Here is a 15,542-nt window from a genome sequence, read left to right on the forward strand (position 1 = left end):
CTCTCCAACCCCGTGGAGGAGCTTCCCCATCTTCCAGGTACACGCAGTGAGRTACCCTTTCTTGCCAGGAAGGAAGATTCCTGTGTGTTTTCATGCAGGAAAAATGCCCCAAATAACACCAGTTTAACACTTCTCATGCTTAAAAGATTACCTCCTTAGCATCACATATTCCTGTTCGGCTGAATACATTCATCTCTTTGCTAAGGAAATGCAGCTCTATGAACTGCTGCTTTATGAGCTTGTAATAAACAGTGAGATGACAGTGCAGAACAGTCCTTATTCTCCCTTTCATCAGGAAGTAATTCCCACAGGCATTAAGAAATGACAGAAAAATCTTTTAATATATTGAGCAATTTCATTAAGTTCTCTGTAAAGCAAGAGAAACACAACTCAAAACACAAGAGCTTTTTAAGTATGCCAGGGAATTTCAGGAGGAAAGTAACAAACCACATAAGCCATGGGCCTGTATTATACATTAAAAGCATCGGCTGAGACATCAACCAACCATAAAAAAATTCATATATAAAAATATTTAGGATTCATTGTTCAAGTGCAAACAATTCCTCTTTTCAGATTAATGTTGTCAGCTTCTTTTCACATATATAATWGTATTCATTTCATGACCACAGTACCTTCCTAGGCAGAATTTCTAGGCATCACCGTTCTCTCTGTAGAACACCTCCAAACAAAGCAGCAGGCAGGTCCTGCCTGCAAGATGACACGAATACAAGAGCTCTCTATAGCAGAGCTCTCCATTCTCAGGATTTCACTTCTTCCCGCTTCGGAGGGAGGTGCTATGGACCCTCACTCTCCTCTGAACGGAAGAAGCCGTTTTCAGAGATGTTTTCTTTGCGAAGGACCTCTCCGTAGCTCCCGGTTTCCACAGCAACAGTTGTGCATCCTCAGCACCAGTCAGCAGCGACTCATCCGTCGCGTCCCAGCAGAAAGAACGGACAGCGGCAGCGTGGCCTCCTCGAAGGGCACCCACAACGTTCAGCCCATCGAGGCCACAGCTTATTAGGTGGATGTTTCCTGTGGATGTTCCCCCAATAAGCAGCAGTTTGTCTGCTTTTTCATGGTACAAGCCACCTACGAGGTAATTTAAGGTGTCATTTTCAATGCAGACTGCTGCTCGGACATCTAGGACATGCAATAACGTTATGGGTTCTTCTGTATCCAACTGAGCAAGGTCCCACCAGGAAAACCCTTCATCATGTGTTGTGCAATAGACCTGTTGATAATCTTTCCCAGACCAGCCGATAAAGCTTACGGATGAATCCGAATTGCAAGTTGATATCAAAGCATCATCCTCGTTGTCCTTGTTGATGTCAAAGACATTAACCAGCCCATCAGTTGACCCCGAAACTATCAAACTGGGTTTGGTAGGATGAAAGCAAATTCTAGTGATGTCATCATTGTGACTTTCAGAATAGACTCCCAAGGGTTCTTTACTCTTGCTGGCACAGTTTGTATCACCCCTTGCATCCCAAAAYACCAAAAACGTATCCTTTTCTACTTTTTCTGTTCCAGCACAAATTATGAGATCACTGCAATTAATATCAAAACTGATGAAAACGTTGGAAGGGTAGCCACTGAAAACCTGCACAGCTTTCTGTGTTGCTAAACGAACATCCCAACATTTTACTGTGCCATCAGTGCACGCTGAAAACACCACGCTGTCACGTGCGTGCGCAAACCGGACTCCATTTAGCATCCCAGGACAGCAACTGTACTCCCGCAGGAAGGTTAACGTCGCCCTGTTATAAATCCTAATGGACTCATTGGAACACGAAACTGCCACAAAGTGGCTGCTTTCAGACTGAGCAGGTTTTGAAATGTCTATGTCCAATAAGTAAGCAGGTTCTTCGCTCAGCACAGAGCGCTTTGCGATGCGCAGCCTGCCAAACAGCTCCTCGATTGTCTCCGCTGCAGCCATCATGAACGTCGTACTCGAAGTTGTCAGATATCTGTAAAAAAGAAAATCCGAGATGCATTTTAATTAATTCATTCTGAAATAACATTAGTTTTTAAAAATGCACAAATGCAAAGGCTTCTTGCGTGAGGTCGAAACGTAATTAGCCCAGTGCCCTGTCTGCTTCAGCTTTATTTACAGAGACAGAACCGGAAGGTGCTTCCTGAGCTAAGGAGTTCAGGCCCCCAAGACTGCCAGCGCTCCATCGTATAAGCCCCTTAAAAGATTAGGTATTCTGCTTTTGAATCCTGTGAAAGTCRTCCAGCTAAATTTGCCTTATTATTTTTATACGGTAAGCAGGAAAGCAGCATCCTCCACACCCGAACAGACCAAGTTCTCAGCACTGCCTGCCCCCGCGCTCCAGGACACAGACATCAACGGCCTCGACCACCATGGAAACTGCGGGAGACTTCCCAAATTAGCAGGCAAAGAAGGTAGGGAGGGAACAAGACAAACATTATGCAAAACTACATCCTCAAATGGCCTGATTAAGTAAGTTTTCCAAGTACTTAGGTGCCCAATGATGCACATAAACACCTGCCAACATGGGGCACCTAAGYAGGCTATATTACACACAGAGAATTCACTGGAATTAAGTATCTTAGTTATTACCATCAATTCTCCTAAGCACCTGGATCGTTTTTTTTTTTTTTTTTCCAAACTCCTGAACATCTACATAAATCTGGCTCTTGGTGCAAGTGATAAAAAAAAAAAAAAAAAAAAGAATTACTTTTGGCAGCAACTCTTTGGCATTACTGAACTCTCCTAGAAACTCCTAACAGGCTGATGTCTAAAATAGAAGTATTGCAAAGCAAAACACAATTAAAGTATCTTTGCAATGCTCACGCACGAAGGAACTTTTCCAAAATAACATGCCCTGAAAGAAAGTTCTCTGTAACACAAAGCAGAACTCAGCTCCACAATCACACTGAAGGTTTACATCAATTTAAAATCACAAAAAGTATTAAAGCCTTTGCATTTAAATAAGATGACTGCCTGTCATAATCGTAAGTAATTTCAGTCAGTTCACAGCCTTTGACAGTTCACAGTCATTAAAAATAATTAAATAAATAAATAAGCATTAAAAGAGCCAAAGATGTAATTGCAGTCTGGAAAATGAACATACCCAAACACATAGATGAATTCTGTTAAAATTACAGCTTACACTAGACCACTTTTCCATTGTGTGGAAAAGAAAAATTCTTATATTGAGGAAATCACAGTAAGTCCTTGAGGATCAACTCTCCAGTCACTTCTCATTCACGTGGATATTTTGGCTAACGCATGTAAAACGCTACTCAAAAGTCCAGTTATTTCCTTCAGAGCCACGCCAGCACCCAAAAGTAGTAATCACATGCATAAAAGGACTCTTTCGGAGGAAATTACACCAGAAACTGCAGAGAAGTGATGCCAACTCATAGCTCAAATATATACATATATTATCATGTACTTCCAGCTATCCCAACTTTTAATCCTTCAAGCCAGACTCCTAGGAGTGAAATAAGGTACCCTGTGTTACTTGTTTTAGGCTAATTGCATGAAAGGTCCATGAGAGAGCAGCAACTTAAAAGAAGTTGTTGGGGCAGAGCTGTCCTCTGCTCCTTTTGTTTGCCTGCAGCACTGGAGTTTTGCTTCTGGCTGCCACATACAAATATCCAGCAGGCCCTGGGACAAACGAGAGCAAATTTTAAAAAGAGCTTAAGTAGACGTACCCATAAAAGCTTAATTCCCAAGTCACCAATAATCTCACTAAGCTATTTGCCTCAGAAATATCCCGACAATAAGGTCCCCAGGTTAATCTTCTACATCAAAGCAACCTTTCTGAGCACGTCTATAAGGAATTTGTGCCATGAAAAGCAGACATCCTGTGGAAACTCCTTTCCCCTCTACAGGGCAGTAGTCAACACTCTCTCTGGCAGGAGTCTGCGTGCAATCCCACCTGCACAGCTTGCTGCTCATGTGCTTTTCTGCATATGTCCTTAAGTGCAGCAAGCTTTTAGATAGTTAATGCTGCCAAGGAGCTGCACATAAGAGCAAGACCTGGTTTTACCTGCGTTTGTTGAACTTTACTTTTGAGAAGAATCACAGTGCAGCTGTGTAACAAAATATTTGTGTCAGACTAAGTAAAGTACCCCAAAGACCATAACACAAAGTCATAACAAAAATTTCAAGGAAAAAAATGCACAAAAGCATTAAACTTTCATGCAAATGAATCATTTTAAGACAAAAAGATCTGAAATATGTATTATTAAAATAGAGCAGCTTTTGCTTAACTGAGTCTGCCAAAGAATTATAACAGAAACTTTCATTAAAATGGTGTTTCCAAACATATATTTGGATGTGCAGAAGGCAACTTCAGAGAGCTGCTATCCTACACTGCTGTCATTACCAATAAATTGTATTCTTTCTGTGCATGAAAAAGGTGGTTTTCCAGACTGACCTGAATTTGAAGCTCAGAATAATCAGCCTTTTTCATACTCAAAAGGTCATGTAAACTTAAACAGACACATTCCTGACAAATGTCCTCCCTGTGGAAAGCAAGCTGTTGTTATTTAAATATTACTGACTTTGACAGAGAATTTATTTAATGAGCAATTTTTACAACACTCCTCTTTTATGTCACATTTTTTACTACTTTGGGGATGGGGAAAGGAAGGGAACTCTACAAATACACAGAAGCTGCAAAAAAACAGAGCCCCTAGAAGGATGCTTCCTTCRGATTTAATAATATTTTTTGGAAGATAACACTAGCCCAAGATAGTTCCTAAGTTTTTACCCCCAAATGACGTAGTTGCAGCTATTTGAAATACCAGAAAGGGCCGTTCATGTTTTCCAGCTCCATGTGTAATTTATATCACCGGGAAGCTGAAGGGTAAATTCTTGGCTTCTATTTCCATTGCAACAACAAAGACCTTAATGCTGCATCTGACCAGGTCTTGCTGGAACCTTAGTTYGTGCTGGTGAAAAAGTCTTCAAACTCTTAGGAGTCTGACTGAAGGTTATATAAACAATTGCTGCTCAAGCTTCAGGGTGTAGCTGCTGGCCCTTCCTTTTCAGGAGGGGAAGTCACTGTTGTATTTTGATGGGAAAGTTTAAATGGCAGGAATAGGATCTGTATTAAATTTATGAGACAAATAGGAAACCCTGGTCTTCCAAACACAATGGCAGATAACTAAGCTCTGGATTGCTGCCACTTCCAAAGCACATGGAGCTCTGCGCYGTGGAAGCCAAGCACTTTCCAGCTCAACACTCTTCAACGCAGCCTCCAGAGCGATGGGTTTTGTGCAGGTCCCCAAGAACCCTTTGGCAAAGTCAGGAACTGGAAATGTGTGCCCATGAGGATGGAGCATAGTAGCCTGGTGCAACCATCCAAGCCCAGGAGCACCATTTCACAGACAAAACTACAGATAACAACAGAAGGCCAGCAGCATGCATCTCCCCTGMACCCACACCCAGTGAATGGGGAAAAGCAACTTTTATAAACTAAATTTGAACCTTCTGTGTTACCAAATCTAGTCCTTCGAAGTGCCCAAGCCATGTAACCTTCCTATGAATGAACTTCACAGCTGCATGTGAGCCCGGTGCGCCTCTCCGGTATCAGGAGCACCAGGAATGATGAGCTGCCTGGAGGACACTTACAACTCGCTGCATCTTGTGAACTCTAGTACATAGAGTACTCTGAAATAAGCTAAGACATTTTGAACTCTGGAGCATCTTATAAAGCTCCTTTAAAAGAGAAAAACTTGAAGGCATGAAGCAGGAGGGATGCCACACAGGAGGGACAGGATTTTCTGAAACAGCGAGCAAAACTGGCAGCAGACAGTCTTAGGTGCCCAAAACAGGGCAATACACAAGTGATCTAAGTAACAACCAGCAGCACAAACTAAATATTTAATATTGTCTAAGCATCTGCTGCTCCGCTCTTTGTGTGTTGCTGTGAACACTACCTTCTCCGCTCAAGCCAGCGGTCTCACATGTCTTTAAAACAGATTTTTTTTTGAAAATAATCCAGCGATTCATAAACTATTTTCTTTCTCCTTTTAGTTCTGTTCACCAGAACTATGCAATTCCACAACATCTCATTTCTTAAGCAGACTCTTACCTCAGCAACGTACAGGAAAATAAAATTACCCCTTTAAAAATACATCGGAAAATGTGCGAGAAACAGGACTTTGTCTCAAAGACTAAACCAGTASGTAAGAGTAACTTGTGAGTAGGAGGGCAGAAATACGTAATAAAAATGAAAACAACCTGCAGATTTGGCAATCTTCTCGGCAGAGGTCAAATACCAAAAATAGCAAGGGATTTGAACAGCGGTAGATGAAATCTTGCACAGCTCTTTCCTACAACAAAGGATGCAAACACACCCTCCCTTTTTATTTTCACAATTAGTAAAAGTTCAAGAGCAAAGTAAGAGCAAACCTGAAGCTCTGGGCAGCGGAAAGCAATTCGTGCATGCAGCACTACATGGGGCTTCCATTTTAAACCCAAAATGCAAGGCACAACATTGGGTGAGAACAACATGAGCAGYCCGGGCTTCACTAAGGACAAAGCTTCTCAAGAGCTCTCCTCCCCAGCACCGCTTCGCAGCACGAGGCAGGTCAGGCAAGCGACCTAAACAAGCAAGAGAGGCACAAAAAGAGTATGAGGTATACATAATTTCTGTAGAACACAAATTCCTATAGTGGATTTGGTTATTTTACCCAAGTAAAGAGCTAAGGTGCTTATGCAGCATGCCCATTTTATGCCCATGCCTGAGAGAGCAGCATTTAGTCTGTTGAGCAGGAAGGGAGTAAGATGCACACTGGGCTACACTAAGGCGCAGAGACAAGACGGACGCTGCCAAGTAAATTATTTCATCCTTTCAGATCAGCTCCATGTCGTTTCTACGTGTAAAGCACAGCAAGAAACAAGTGCAGGCAATTTTGCAGTTGCACTACAGAGAAAAACAGAGCAGCAGCGCAGAAGCGGAGGGAGGTGGGAGATGCACTATCACAGTAAAATCTGCTGGAAGGACATAAATATATATACATATATATTTATAAMACAACTTATAACATTGCATGAACCCAACTGCACCCCCACTCTCTGTACCATGTGGCCCGAGGGGTACAATTCTGTTCAAGAATGAGATTTATGTCTAAATGGGACAGAGAAGTGGGCTTAAACAACAGTAGTATCTAGAGGAAAAATAATACAAATCAGAAACAGAAGGGACTGCTGGTCTAAGGTTTTTCTGCTCAAACTGTTCTGGTTTTGCATCCAACACTAGAASAATATGGTGGAAGTAGGCCAAGATTTAGAAGAAAATATAAGCACATCTTCAGGTCCAGACTACATTGAATTAACATTACACCATCAGTAACTGAAAGCCTACGGATGGAAACACATGAATTGGAAGAGAGGGTRAAGAGCTGCAAAAGGCCTAGTTCATAAAACATCAATATCAAACTCTGACTGTGGAAATAACCCAGTGGCTTAAAATTTGACTTAAATGTAAAATAAAAGCTGAAGCTCAGATAGCTAAACTATCTTCTCCACAACTGACTGGATAACCTGCAGAGGAACAAAGACGCTAAAGGCTCTGAGAAGTTGTTGTACATAACTGCAAACAGATCTGGAGTTTTCTTTTGTAAAAATCTTCTCTGGTCACCCACTTTGCTGCTRGTGGCACAGATCTTACAGGAGAGGGGCAGCAGAATAAATCCTCCACCACCCTAATCCAATCCAACATGAGCAGCTGGATCCATGTGGAAGTGAGGATACCAGGCAGAGGAGACGCTCGCATCCAGGCACGGATGAAGTGGTCATCCAATAGAGGAGACTGCTAGGGACTAAGAGGGAATAACAGATGCTCTATTTCACTCTCATGGCTATTCTCAGATCAAGTGGAGAGAAAATGCAACAGAAGCAATCCCATTTTATAGGGGCAGAGCTGAAAGATTTCCAAGGAAACATTACATTACAGAGGTACTGTAATCAGGACGTAACTTCAAAGTGGCATTTATTCTCGTGTGCTTTATTTTTTAAACAAGCACGCTGTGTTCAGAAACTCTCTGCAAATGCTARCCTGGACATACATATATATTGGATGCCTATATACACCCCTGCACAGGGAAACTGTAAGCTCTCTGTCTTCGGGTGAGCTCTGGATATTGCCCAAGAGCAGGACCACAGTCCTGGGAGAGGAGCTGGTCACCATGAGGAGCGTCAAACAGCAGCTCTGTAGCTACATCCCCTCCCTTCTCCCAGCTATAAGCAGTGCCTAAACTGTGCCCCACTAACACCATAGGAAATTAGGCACACGTGTCACCTCCTGGAAGACGGGTCATGCAGCCCAAAGAGCAACCACAGGCCATTCTGTGACACTGAGGCAGTCTCTTAAACTTCCTCCTGCAATGAGAAGAGGTCCCAGATAGTAGTTAATTCCCCCRTGCAAAACAGAAGGTGGATGATGCACCCAACAGCTCTGGCAYGCTGGGTTGTTCAAGCGCCATGTGAACATCAACACCCACAACCCCTGGACAAGGGGCAAAACCCACAGCTTCAAAACACACCACCTTGGTGTCCCGGTATCTGTCTGTAATGGCATTACAGCTATTCACTGCAAATCCACTGTGGAGCTTGAAGGGAATCCAAGACCCAGCCTTGTGCACTTGTGCTTATCTCCTCGGAGCACAGACAAGGCATTTCGTGCTCCTGGGCACCTGCCACCAGCACCAGCCTCGCTTTCCCTGAGGACAGGCCTCGCAGGGACAGCGCTGAGCACCCTCYCAATTCTGACCAGGGAGCTGAACAAGCACCATGTTACCCTATGCACACGCTATCAACCTTCTCTCACATCTCTAACGCAACCATTATCAGCTACGAGAAGGTTCATAACTTTCTCTGAGTGCTTTTCTCAGGTACCTCCCCACCAGCAGCATTTGCTTTTGTTAAAAGAAAGGAGCTGTTTGAGCTGGAGCTACAGGCCAAGACGGAGCTCAGGTTGTGTCTGACCAGGTGAGATGGACTCAACACGAGCACAGCCTTGGAAAGTCCAACGTGCCAGCCCCRATCCTGCAGGAGGACTTCCCAAAAGGCTCCCAACGAGCTGCAATACTCACTCCTTACTTTCTCAATTAGTGAAACAAAGACAGTATTTGCCTACTCTGTAATACCCACATATAAGAAATATTATTAAGTGCTAATAGCTGACTTTGGGGAAAATAAAACAATCCTTATTCTGAACCTTCAGGCTACAGGATAAAATGTGAAAGTCATAGCGATGCACTCTCAAATTCCACATTTGAAAATGCTTCAATATTCTTTCAAGTTGGGGATTACAACAAAGGGCTCCAAGAGTGATGATTTTCAAAGCCACTTTAAGCTGAACAAAAGCATCACATGAACAGGCAACCTCAATGATCCGTCCTACGGAGAAAGGTGGSGGGAAATTACTTATGCAGCTGCATGAATAATTTAGTGACTCTGAAATGGGAGCATTTATTTCCTTCAAATTAGACACTGCCACTTGGTACCAACAAGCTGATACAAAATAAACTGCAAACAAGAAGATTCAAAGATTGGTAAATTTTGCTGAAATTCTTCCAAAGAGTTTGTTTCTGCATCACAGGAAGCCTGGGAAATTTCAGCCTAAAATTAGCAGCAACYGGAATAAAAGGATATAAAGAAACTTTGCTACAACAAGAGTAACAGCTCCTGTTACCACTTATGGTGCCAAAATATAAGAAGATGAAATGTTTTATTTACCAGGTTATTTCAGAAGTTCTTTCACAACAGTAATTTAGCTTAAGTACACTCTGCTATTGGAGCTCATTCTTCTGAACTCGAGACTCGTGCACTTTCATGGCACTTTACAGTCCCTAAAAACCCAAGCTTAACCAGTCTTCACTGGGATGTTGCTGTTTAACATACACATGCAGACATGCAGGATGTGTACACCTGTGCATGCAGAAGGGGCACCAGTGTTCCTCAGAATATGACTGCGTGCCTGACAATTTTTAACACTACACTTAAAACTAGTTAAACAATCCTCTGCAGCTCCAAATGCATCGCGCTGGTCTAACCATTGGTCAAGACTACGGGGGGAAATGGCATCTGTTTATTTTCTTCATTTGCTTCCTTAAGAAAGCCAGGCCATATCTCACCACATCAATCAAATCCCACCTTTCTGATAGTTGGCTGATCCAGAACACCACCATATCAACGCAATTGGGAGACTTTCTCCAGTATCAAATCAACAGGAGAAATGGGAGATCTCTGCATGCCCAGGACAGCTCACAGGCTACCAACTTCCAAAACACGCTCCTTAAACATAACCCTGGAGCTCCCATGCTCCAAGCTCTGTTTTCGATGCTTTGTGACAAAGAGATGTAATCTAAGTGACAACAATACAAAACAGAGGATGGAAAACGTGACCATAGAAGTTTGGTGCTGTGCRACTCCTCCCTGCTCAGAATTTACCCGTCACTGTGCATAGAAGACACCGAGGCACCTGGTTTGCACAAGGGCTCCCCATGCAAGGTGTTCTCAAAGCTGGYTCCAACAGCCTTTAGACAGCGTTGACACCTGACCTAGACACAGTGCTCCAGCACCAGTCCCACCTGCTTCGTACACAGTGATATGAAAAGGGAGGTGATTTTTAACAGCCACAGCTGTTCTGCAAAGCGCTGTGCTGAAAGCTCCTGTTTAACTACCTTTCCACTATGGGAATGATTTAAGACTTAAGTCACAAGAAATGGGACCAAGAACTGGGAAGATGAAAAATATTTAGGAACTTAAGGCTTCACAGCTTTCTGCACTTTCTTTACAGCCTTCTGTTTGCCACAGTCCAGACAGAATCAAAACAGAGGCAACATGCTCTTGTTAGCACCCACAAAGCCCAAAGGTTGGGAATCTGCTTTCTTCCAGAGCCAAAAAGGCCTTTCCAGCATCCTTGGCAGGCAGCATTGCCCAAAAACAAGACACATAAAAAGTGCRGAGTCGAGAATTTTATGCCTTTACCAACCTTGCTCGCTTCTTATTGCTTTTGTGAAACCAAATTTTGCTGGGTCACAGTCGCTTGGCAGCAGGGCTTGTCACTGAACTGTTACCAGTTGCAGAAAATACCTGCTCAAATGAGGCAGGGGATGAGAAGTTCTTACAAYCAAGCTGAGACTCAGCCTTGTAAAGCTTGGCAAAGATGGGCTGAGGGGATACAACTACTATCTTCAAATACATCAAAGGGAAGGAATGGTCCTACTCAAGAACAAGAGGGGCACAATAATGCAGGAGTATTAGCTGACCATAAATAAAATTGACACCAGAAATTAAAGAGCTTTTAACTGTCAAAGCAGCTTCTCATAAGAATAGTGAGGACAACACTTGGATTCTTCTGCCTTTCCAACTTACCAGCGTGGTGCCCACAGCTGCCCCTGCAAAGCAAAGCACACTGGTAAGAAGGCAGCCTGGAAGACAAGCAAGAGAGAGATAAGCAGCAGCTTTTCTCCTTGCTGGGAGATATCATCAGACAGACGACAGGAAGACACAAGAGCTGCTTACTGCACTGTTTCCAAAGCAGCAATAATACCTTCTTATGAGGGTACGTATGTGCACAGAGAGTAGGCAGTTCTGAGCTTAAGGTGGCTTCCTCTTCCTCAAGTGCATGAAACTTTGGAGACAAAACCCGAGGACTTGCGCGTGCCCTCCAATCAGCTGGSTATTTTTGCCAAGGTCCTTGCATGGGGAACGCACCTTCCCAAATGGGAATGTTCCTCACTCTCTGCAATACAAACCTCAAGACTTTGTCCTGCCCTGACCGCCTCTGCACGTGGCCATCAGCCCAAGAGGGGTGCAGCTTCCAGCACACAAGCAACGAGGTGTTTCACAGCGCGTCAGACTGCAGGACAGTGACCCTCGAACCAAGTGTGTTATTTCGTGGTAAGCCCACTTGGTGTCACTAATGACCACGAGGCAAAAGAGCTGAAATACCCTTCAGAGCTGCAGACAGTTGGGTTTTASATCAAGCAACTTATAAGAAGCGCCCTGATCCTTTCTATTCACCTAGGAGCTCCTGCACCAGCTTTAATGGCCTACGCTGGGCTCACTGGCTTCCTAACAGGCAAAGTGTGATGGTCAGGGAAATGAAAACTTCATTTACAGCACAAAACATAAGCAAAGAGCAGCATTAGGTTCCTGGCATTAAAAAGAAATGCTGTGAGAATTTATTACCATTAAAGCCTCAGTTCCCCAAACCAGGCTATTGCTCAAGAATGGCAGTTTTTGTTTGCAAGTGAAATGTATTATTTAGCCTCCAATACTGCAGAGAAGAAGAACTGAACAACACTGCAACTTCTTCCTTCATTGCAACCCATTACAGAAACTAGAAATCAGTAATGGGCTCTTCCTTTAAGTCTCAGTTTTGTGACTTCAGTGCATATGTTTGGAACTTTCACGTTTCAGGATAACCAAAGATCTGACTATGGTATCTCCAGGTCACACAAACAAAACAAGGTCGCTGTTCTCTATACACTTCGCATTTGCTCCTCAAGCATCCAACAAGGGTCAAAACTAAATTTTCCCCTGGAAAAAGAAAAAAAGTCCATGCCCCTCTCAAGTCTGTTATAGTCATAKTTGGGTCCCACAGACTTCTTTAAGCAGAAACACTCAATACACATCACATAATAACACAATAGTATTTATCCTAGATATCAAACTGTTTAAGCTCCATTTCCTTAAAGTCATTTCCSTCCCTTTGAAAGCTGGTTCACATACATCCTTGACACCCAACAGCCTAAAATCTACCTCAGTTACCTCCACAAAAACCTCTACAAACTACACAACGTGAGTAAGTCGGGTTTGCCAGTAAGAGCCGTGTATTTCTAAACAAGAATTAATGCTTTCCCAGCCATCTGCTTGTCCCTTATGATTCCACAAGGAATAATAGTGCTTAATTCCAGCTCAGCTATTCCCATAGCAACAGACTTAAGTCCCTGCCCATTATTAATAGATCCTCAAATTATTGAAAAAAGATCAGAACTTGAAACTTCCTATTCAAAGTACTGTGAGCACAGCAAGCACTTTGCCCATTTCAGTTCAATGATGGGTTATTTGGTCAATTTAACCATTTACCCATTATATAATGCTTTTACCTTTTCTTTTTTAAGTGAGAGGACACCACCAGTAGTTTTGACTTACTGCAGAGAAAGGTGTTAGTGAAAACTTTTTCAACTAAAGCAGAAAGAAAAAAAATTATAGTAGTAGCAGCTACAGGAATTAACAGTACGTTCAGTCATCATTCACCTAAAAGCAAAGTTAAAAACACATGAAATACAGACATTCAATGTTTTCAAGGTTATCATTGCTACAGACAAGCACTACATAGCAAAAAAAGAAAAAAGTGATTGTATTTTCCAACTCATCTTTTGAGCTAGTTACCTTAATCAGCACACGACCTATGTCTTGATGCTCCTGTTTTTTTTTTCCACAATTAAAATCCAATTGATATCCCGTGAGATGGATTTGTAGAACTATTTACTTCTGACTTAAAACATTACTGTCATTTGTTGAAAGTGACAGACAGATGAGTGATATTTATTCCCTTCCAGTACATAAAAAATACTTTGATTATTTCTAGGGCCTTGAAGCAGGGCAGAACACATTCTTTTCCTTGGCCTTCCCATCTGCCTCACCTAACTGCTCACCGTCTGTCCTCCAATTCTGCAATTTCAGCAGTGATTTTCATTTTCAGAGATTGGCTTACTTTGTTTTTCCAGCGAGCTACCCATCCTCATCTCACTTTGTTCTCAGATACTTTTAGTTGCAACTCCCATTGAGGTGTCAGCTAAGGGCAAAAAGAAAAGAAAAAAAATATGAAAACAATTTATGAAAACTGCTGTTTAGAGCATTTATGATTTGGCAGTTAGGTTCTTCCCCGACCATGCTGAAYGGGCCCACTGCTCTGAGCTTTCACTAACCCCCCAAATTCGGGTGCCAGGGCTGAGGGGCAAGGGCTGCTCCRGGCTCCCAGGCGCAGGGCCGCAGCAGAGCCGTCCTGTCCCCCGGCTGCAGCACCGCGCGGAAAGAACCAGCAGCTCGCAGGGGAAGAAACGGGAAGGAAAAGTGGTGGGAAAAGGATATAAGGGAAGACAAGGCACCAGCAGCACCTCCTGTGACCCCTCGGAATAAGGGAACGTGGCAGTATAACAGCAAAAGAGGTAAGGAAGGAGAAAGCCCCCTCACGCCCTGCACCTGCCCGAATTCCATGTGTCCCTAGTTGGGAAGCGCTGTTGAACTGCACTCACGGGCTGCCCTGCAAGGGACCCTCCTCTGAGACACACAGTCCAGAGCTCATCTTCCCTACAGGAACGTCCCCTATCCGCATAAAAAGGCATTTAGAGAAAAATCCATATATATATATATATATATATTTGGATCTATGTGCATCTATAAATATATATACGGACAAGCACTATGTAAGCTGGGGACACAGAAGGCAATCCACGGGATAAACTGAAGCTATTTGCAGCTGTGTATTTTCCTTAATAACAGCTATCTCCCGGAGCCCCTTGGCACACACAGCATCTGATGGCAGCTCCAGAACAGGAAATCCTTTAGAAATCTTACGAAATAAACACTAACACTACTGTGCTGTTATAACATGAAGTTTCCACACACTTGCTACCCATGGTAGTAAGAGAAGACCTCACGGTTCTGCTTATTTCTGGATACACGTTACATTCCTAGGGAAAATCAATTTGGATTTACGTAGTTATAACCAATATCCCACAGTATAAAACAGCTACAACTGCAGTCGTGGTACTATCCACCGTCCATCACACTTTTGAAACACCTACTGATGATATAGAACATCCTCGGGGATGTGACTACAGCAACTTTAGAGTATTTTCTTTAAGTATTATTTTGCTGTTCCAAAACAGAAAAAAATCTTTTGACTTTTCCTCAGTTAAAAACAACACATATATATATTTATATACACACACATATATACATATATACGCGTGTGTACCCCTGCTGGTGAGTTACGGACTCCGTTCCCCGAGCCGCACTGCCCGCCCCAGCGGGGCCCTCAGGGCAGGCCCTGCGCGCGGCTGCGGCCCTCCCACACCACCCCACAGCGGCTCCTTCCCCCCACGCGCACATTGCTCCTCTGCCCCACGGACGGCGCACAGACAGCGCTGGGAGCGCTGGGAGCCCCGAGCAGCCGCCGAGCCCCACAGGGCTCCCCCTGCCCCCCCAGACCCACAGGGCCACCCCCCGCCCCCAACGGCACCGCCCCCGCCCCGCAACCCAACGCACCCCACGCCGCCGCGTGCGCGCCGTCCAACCTTGCTAGCGCCTCGGCCCCGCCCCTCAAGCTCTCCGCCGCCACCCCATTGGCTGCTCCGCCCGCCGCCATCTTAAGCCCTCCCGGCAGCGACCAGGCAGCCCACTGGCTATGGCGGCCGTAGGGGGCGTGGCCTGCCCKTCCATCGTCCCGCCTTCATGGGCTCGCGCGGAGCCGGACGGGATACGGAAAGACCCGCGTGGGGCGAGGCCGCCGCGCCGTTGCCATGGCAGCCCCGGGGAG

At 44.1% G+C, this 15,542-nt stretch overlaps 1 protein-coding gene across 8 annotated transcripts; it reads right to left on the reverse strand.

The window, feature by feature from the left end:
- Positions 1-397: 397 nt before the first annotated feature.
- On the reverse strand, positions 398-15,328 carry WDR89 (WD repeat domain 89). 8 transcript variants are annotated; one of them, XM_026053785.1, is made up of 4 exons: positions 14,809-14,934; positions 13,716-13,796; positions 6,395-6,586; positions 398-1,967 (listed from the first exon to the last, which is right to left on the reverse strand). In XM_026053785.1, the coding sequence occupies exons 3-4, from the start codon at positions 6,427-6,429 to the stop codon at positions 767-769; spliced, it is 1,236 nt and encodes a 411-aa protein (XP_025909570.1). In that variant the 5' UTR covers positions 6,430-6,586; positions 13,716-13,796; positions 14,809-14,934; the 3' UTR covers positions 398-766. The 8 variants fall into 8 exon arrangements, with proteins under 8 accessions (XP_025909570.1, XP_025909568.1, XP_025909572.1 ...); XM_026053783.1 differs by lacking the exon at positions 14,809-14,934 and adding an exon at positions 14,257-14,352; XM_026053787.1 differs by lacking the exons at positions 13,716-13,796; positions 14,809-14,934 and adding exons at positions 3,482-3,637; positions 4,413-4,500 and having other exon boundaries at positions 6,395-6,450.
- Positions 15,329-15,542: the final 214 nt, after the last annotated feature.

The sequence above is a fragment of the Nothoprocta perdicaria genome, unplaced genomic scaffold, assembly GCF_003342845.1.
Source record: "Nothoprocta perdicaria isolate Ctin4 unplaced genomic scaffold, notPer1 scaffold_118, whole genome shotgun sequence".
Lineage (NCBI taxonomy): Eukaryota > Metazoa > Chordata > Aves > Tinamiformes > Tinamidae > Nothoprocta > Nothoprocta perdicaria.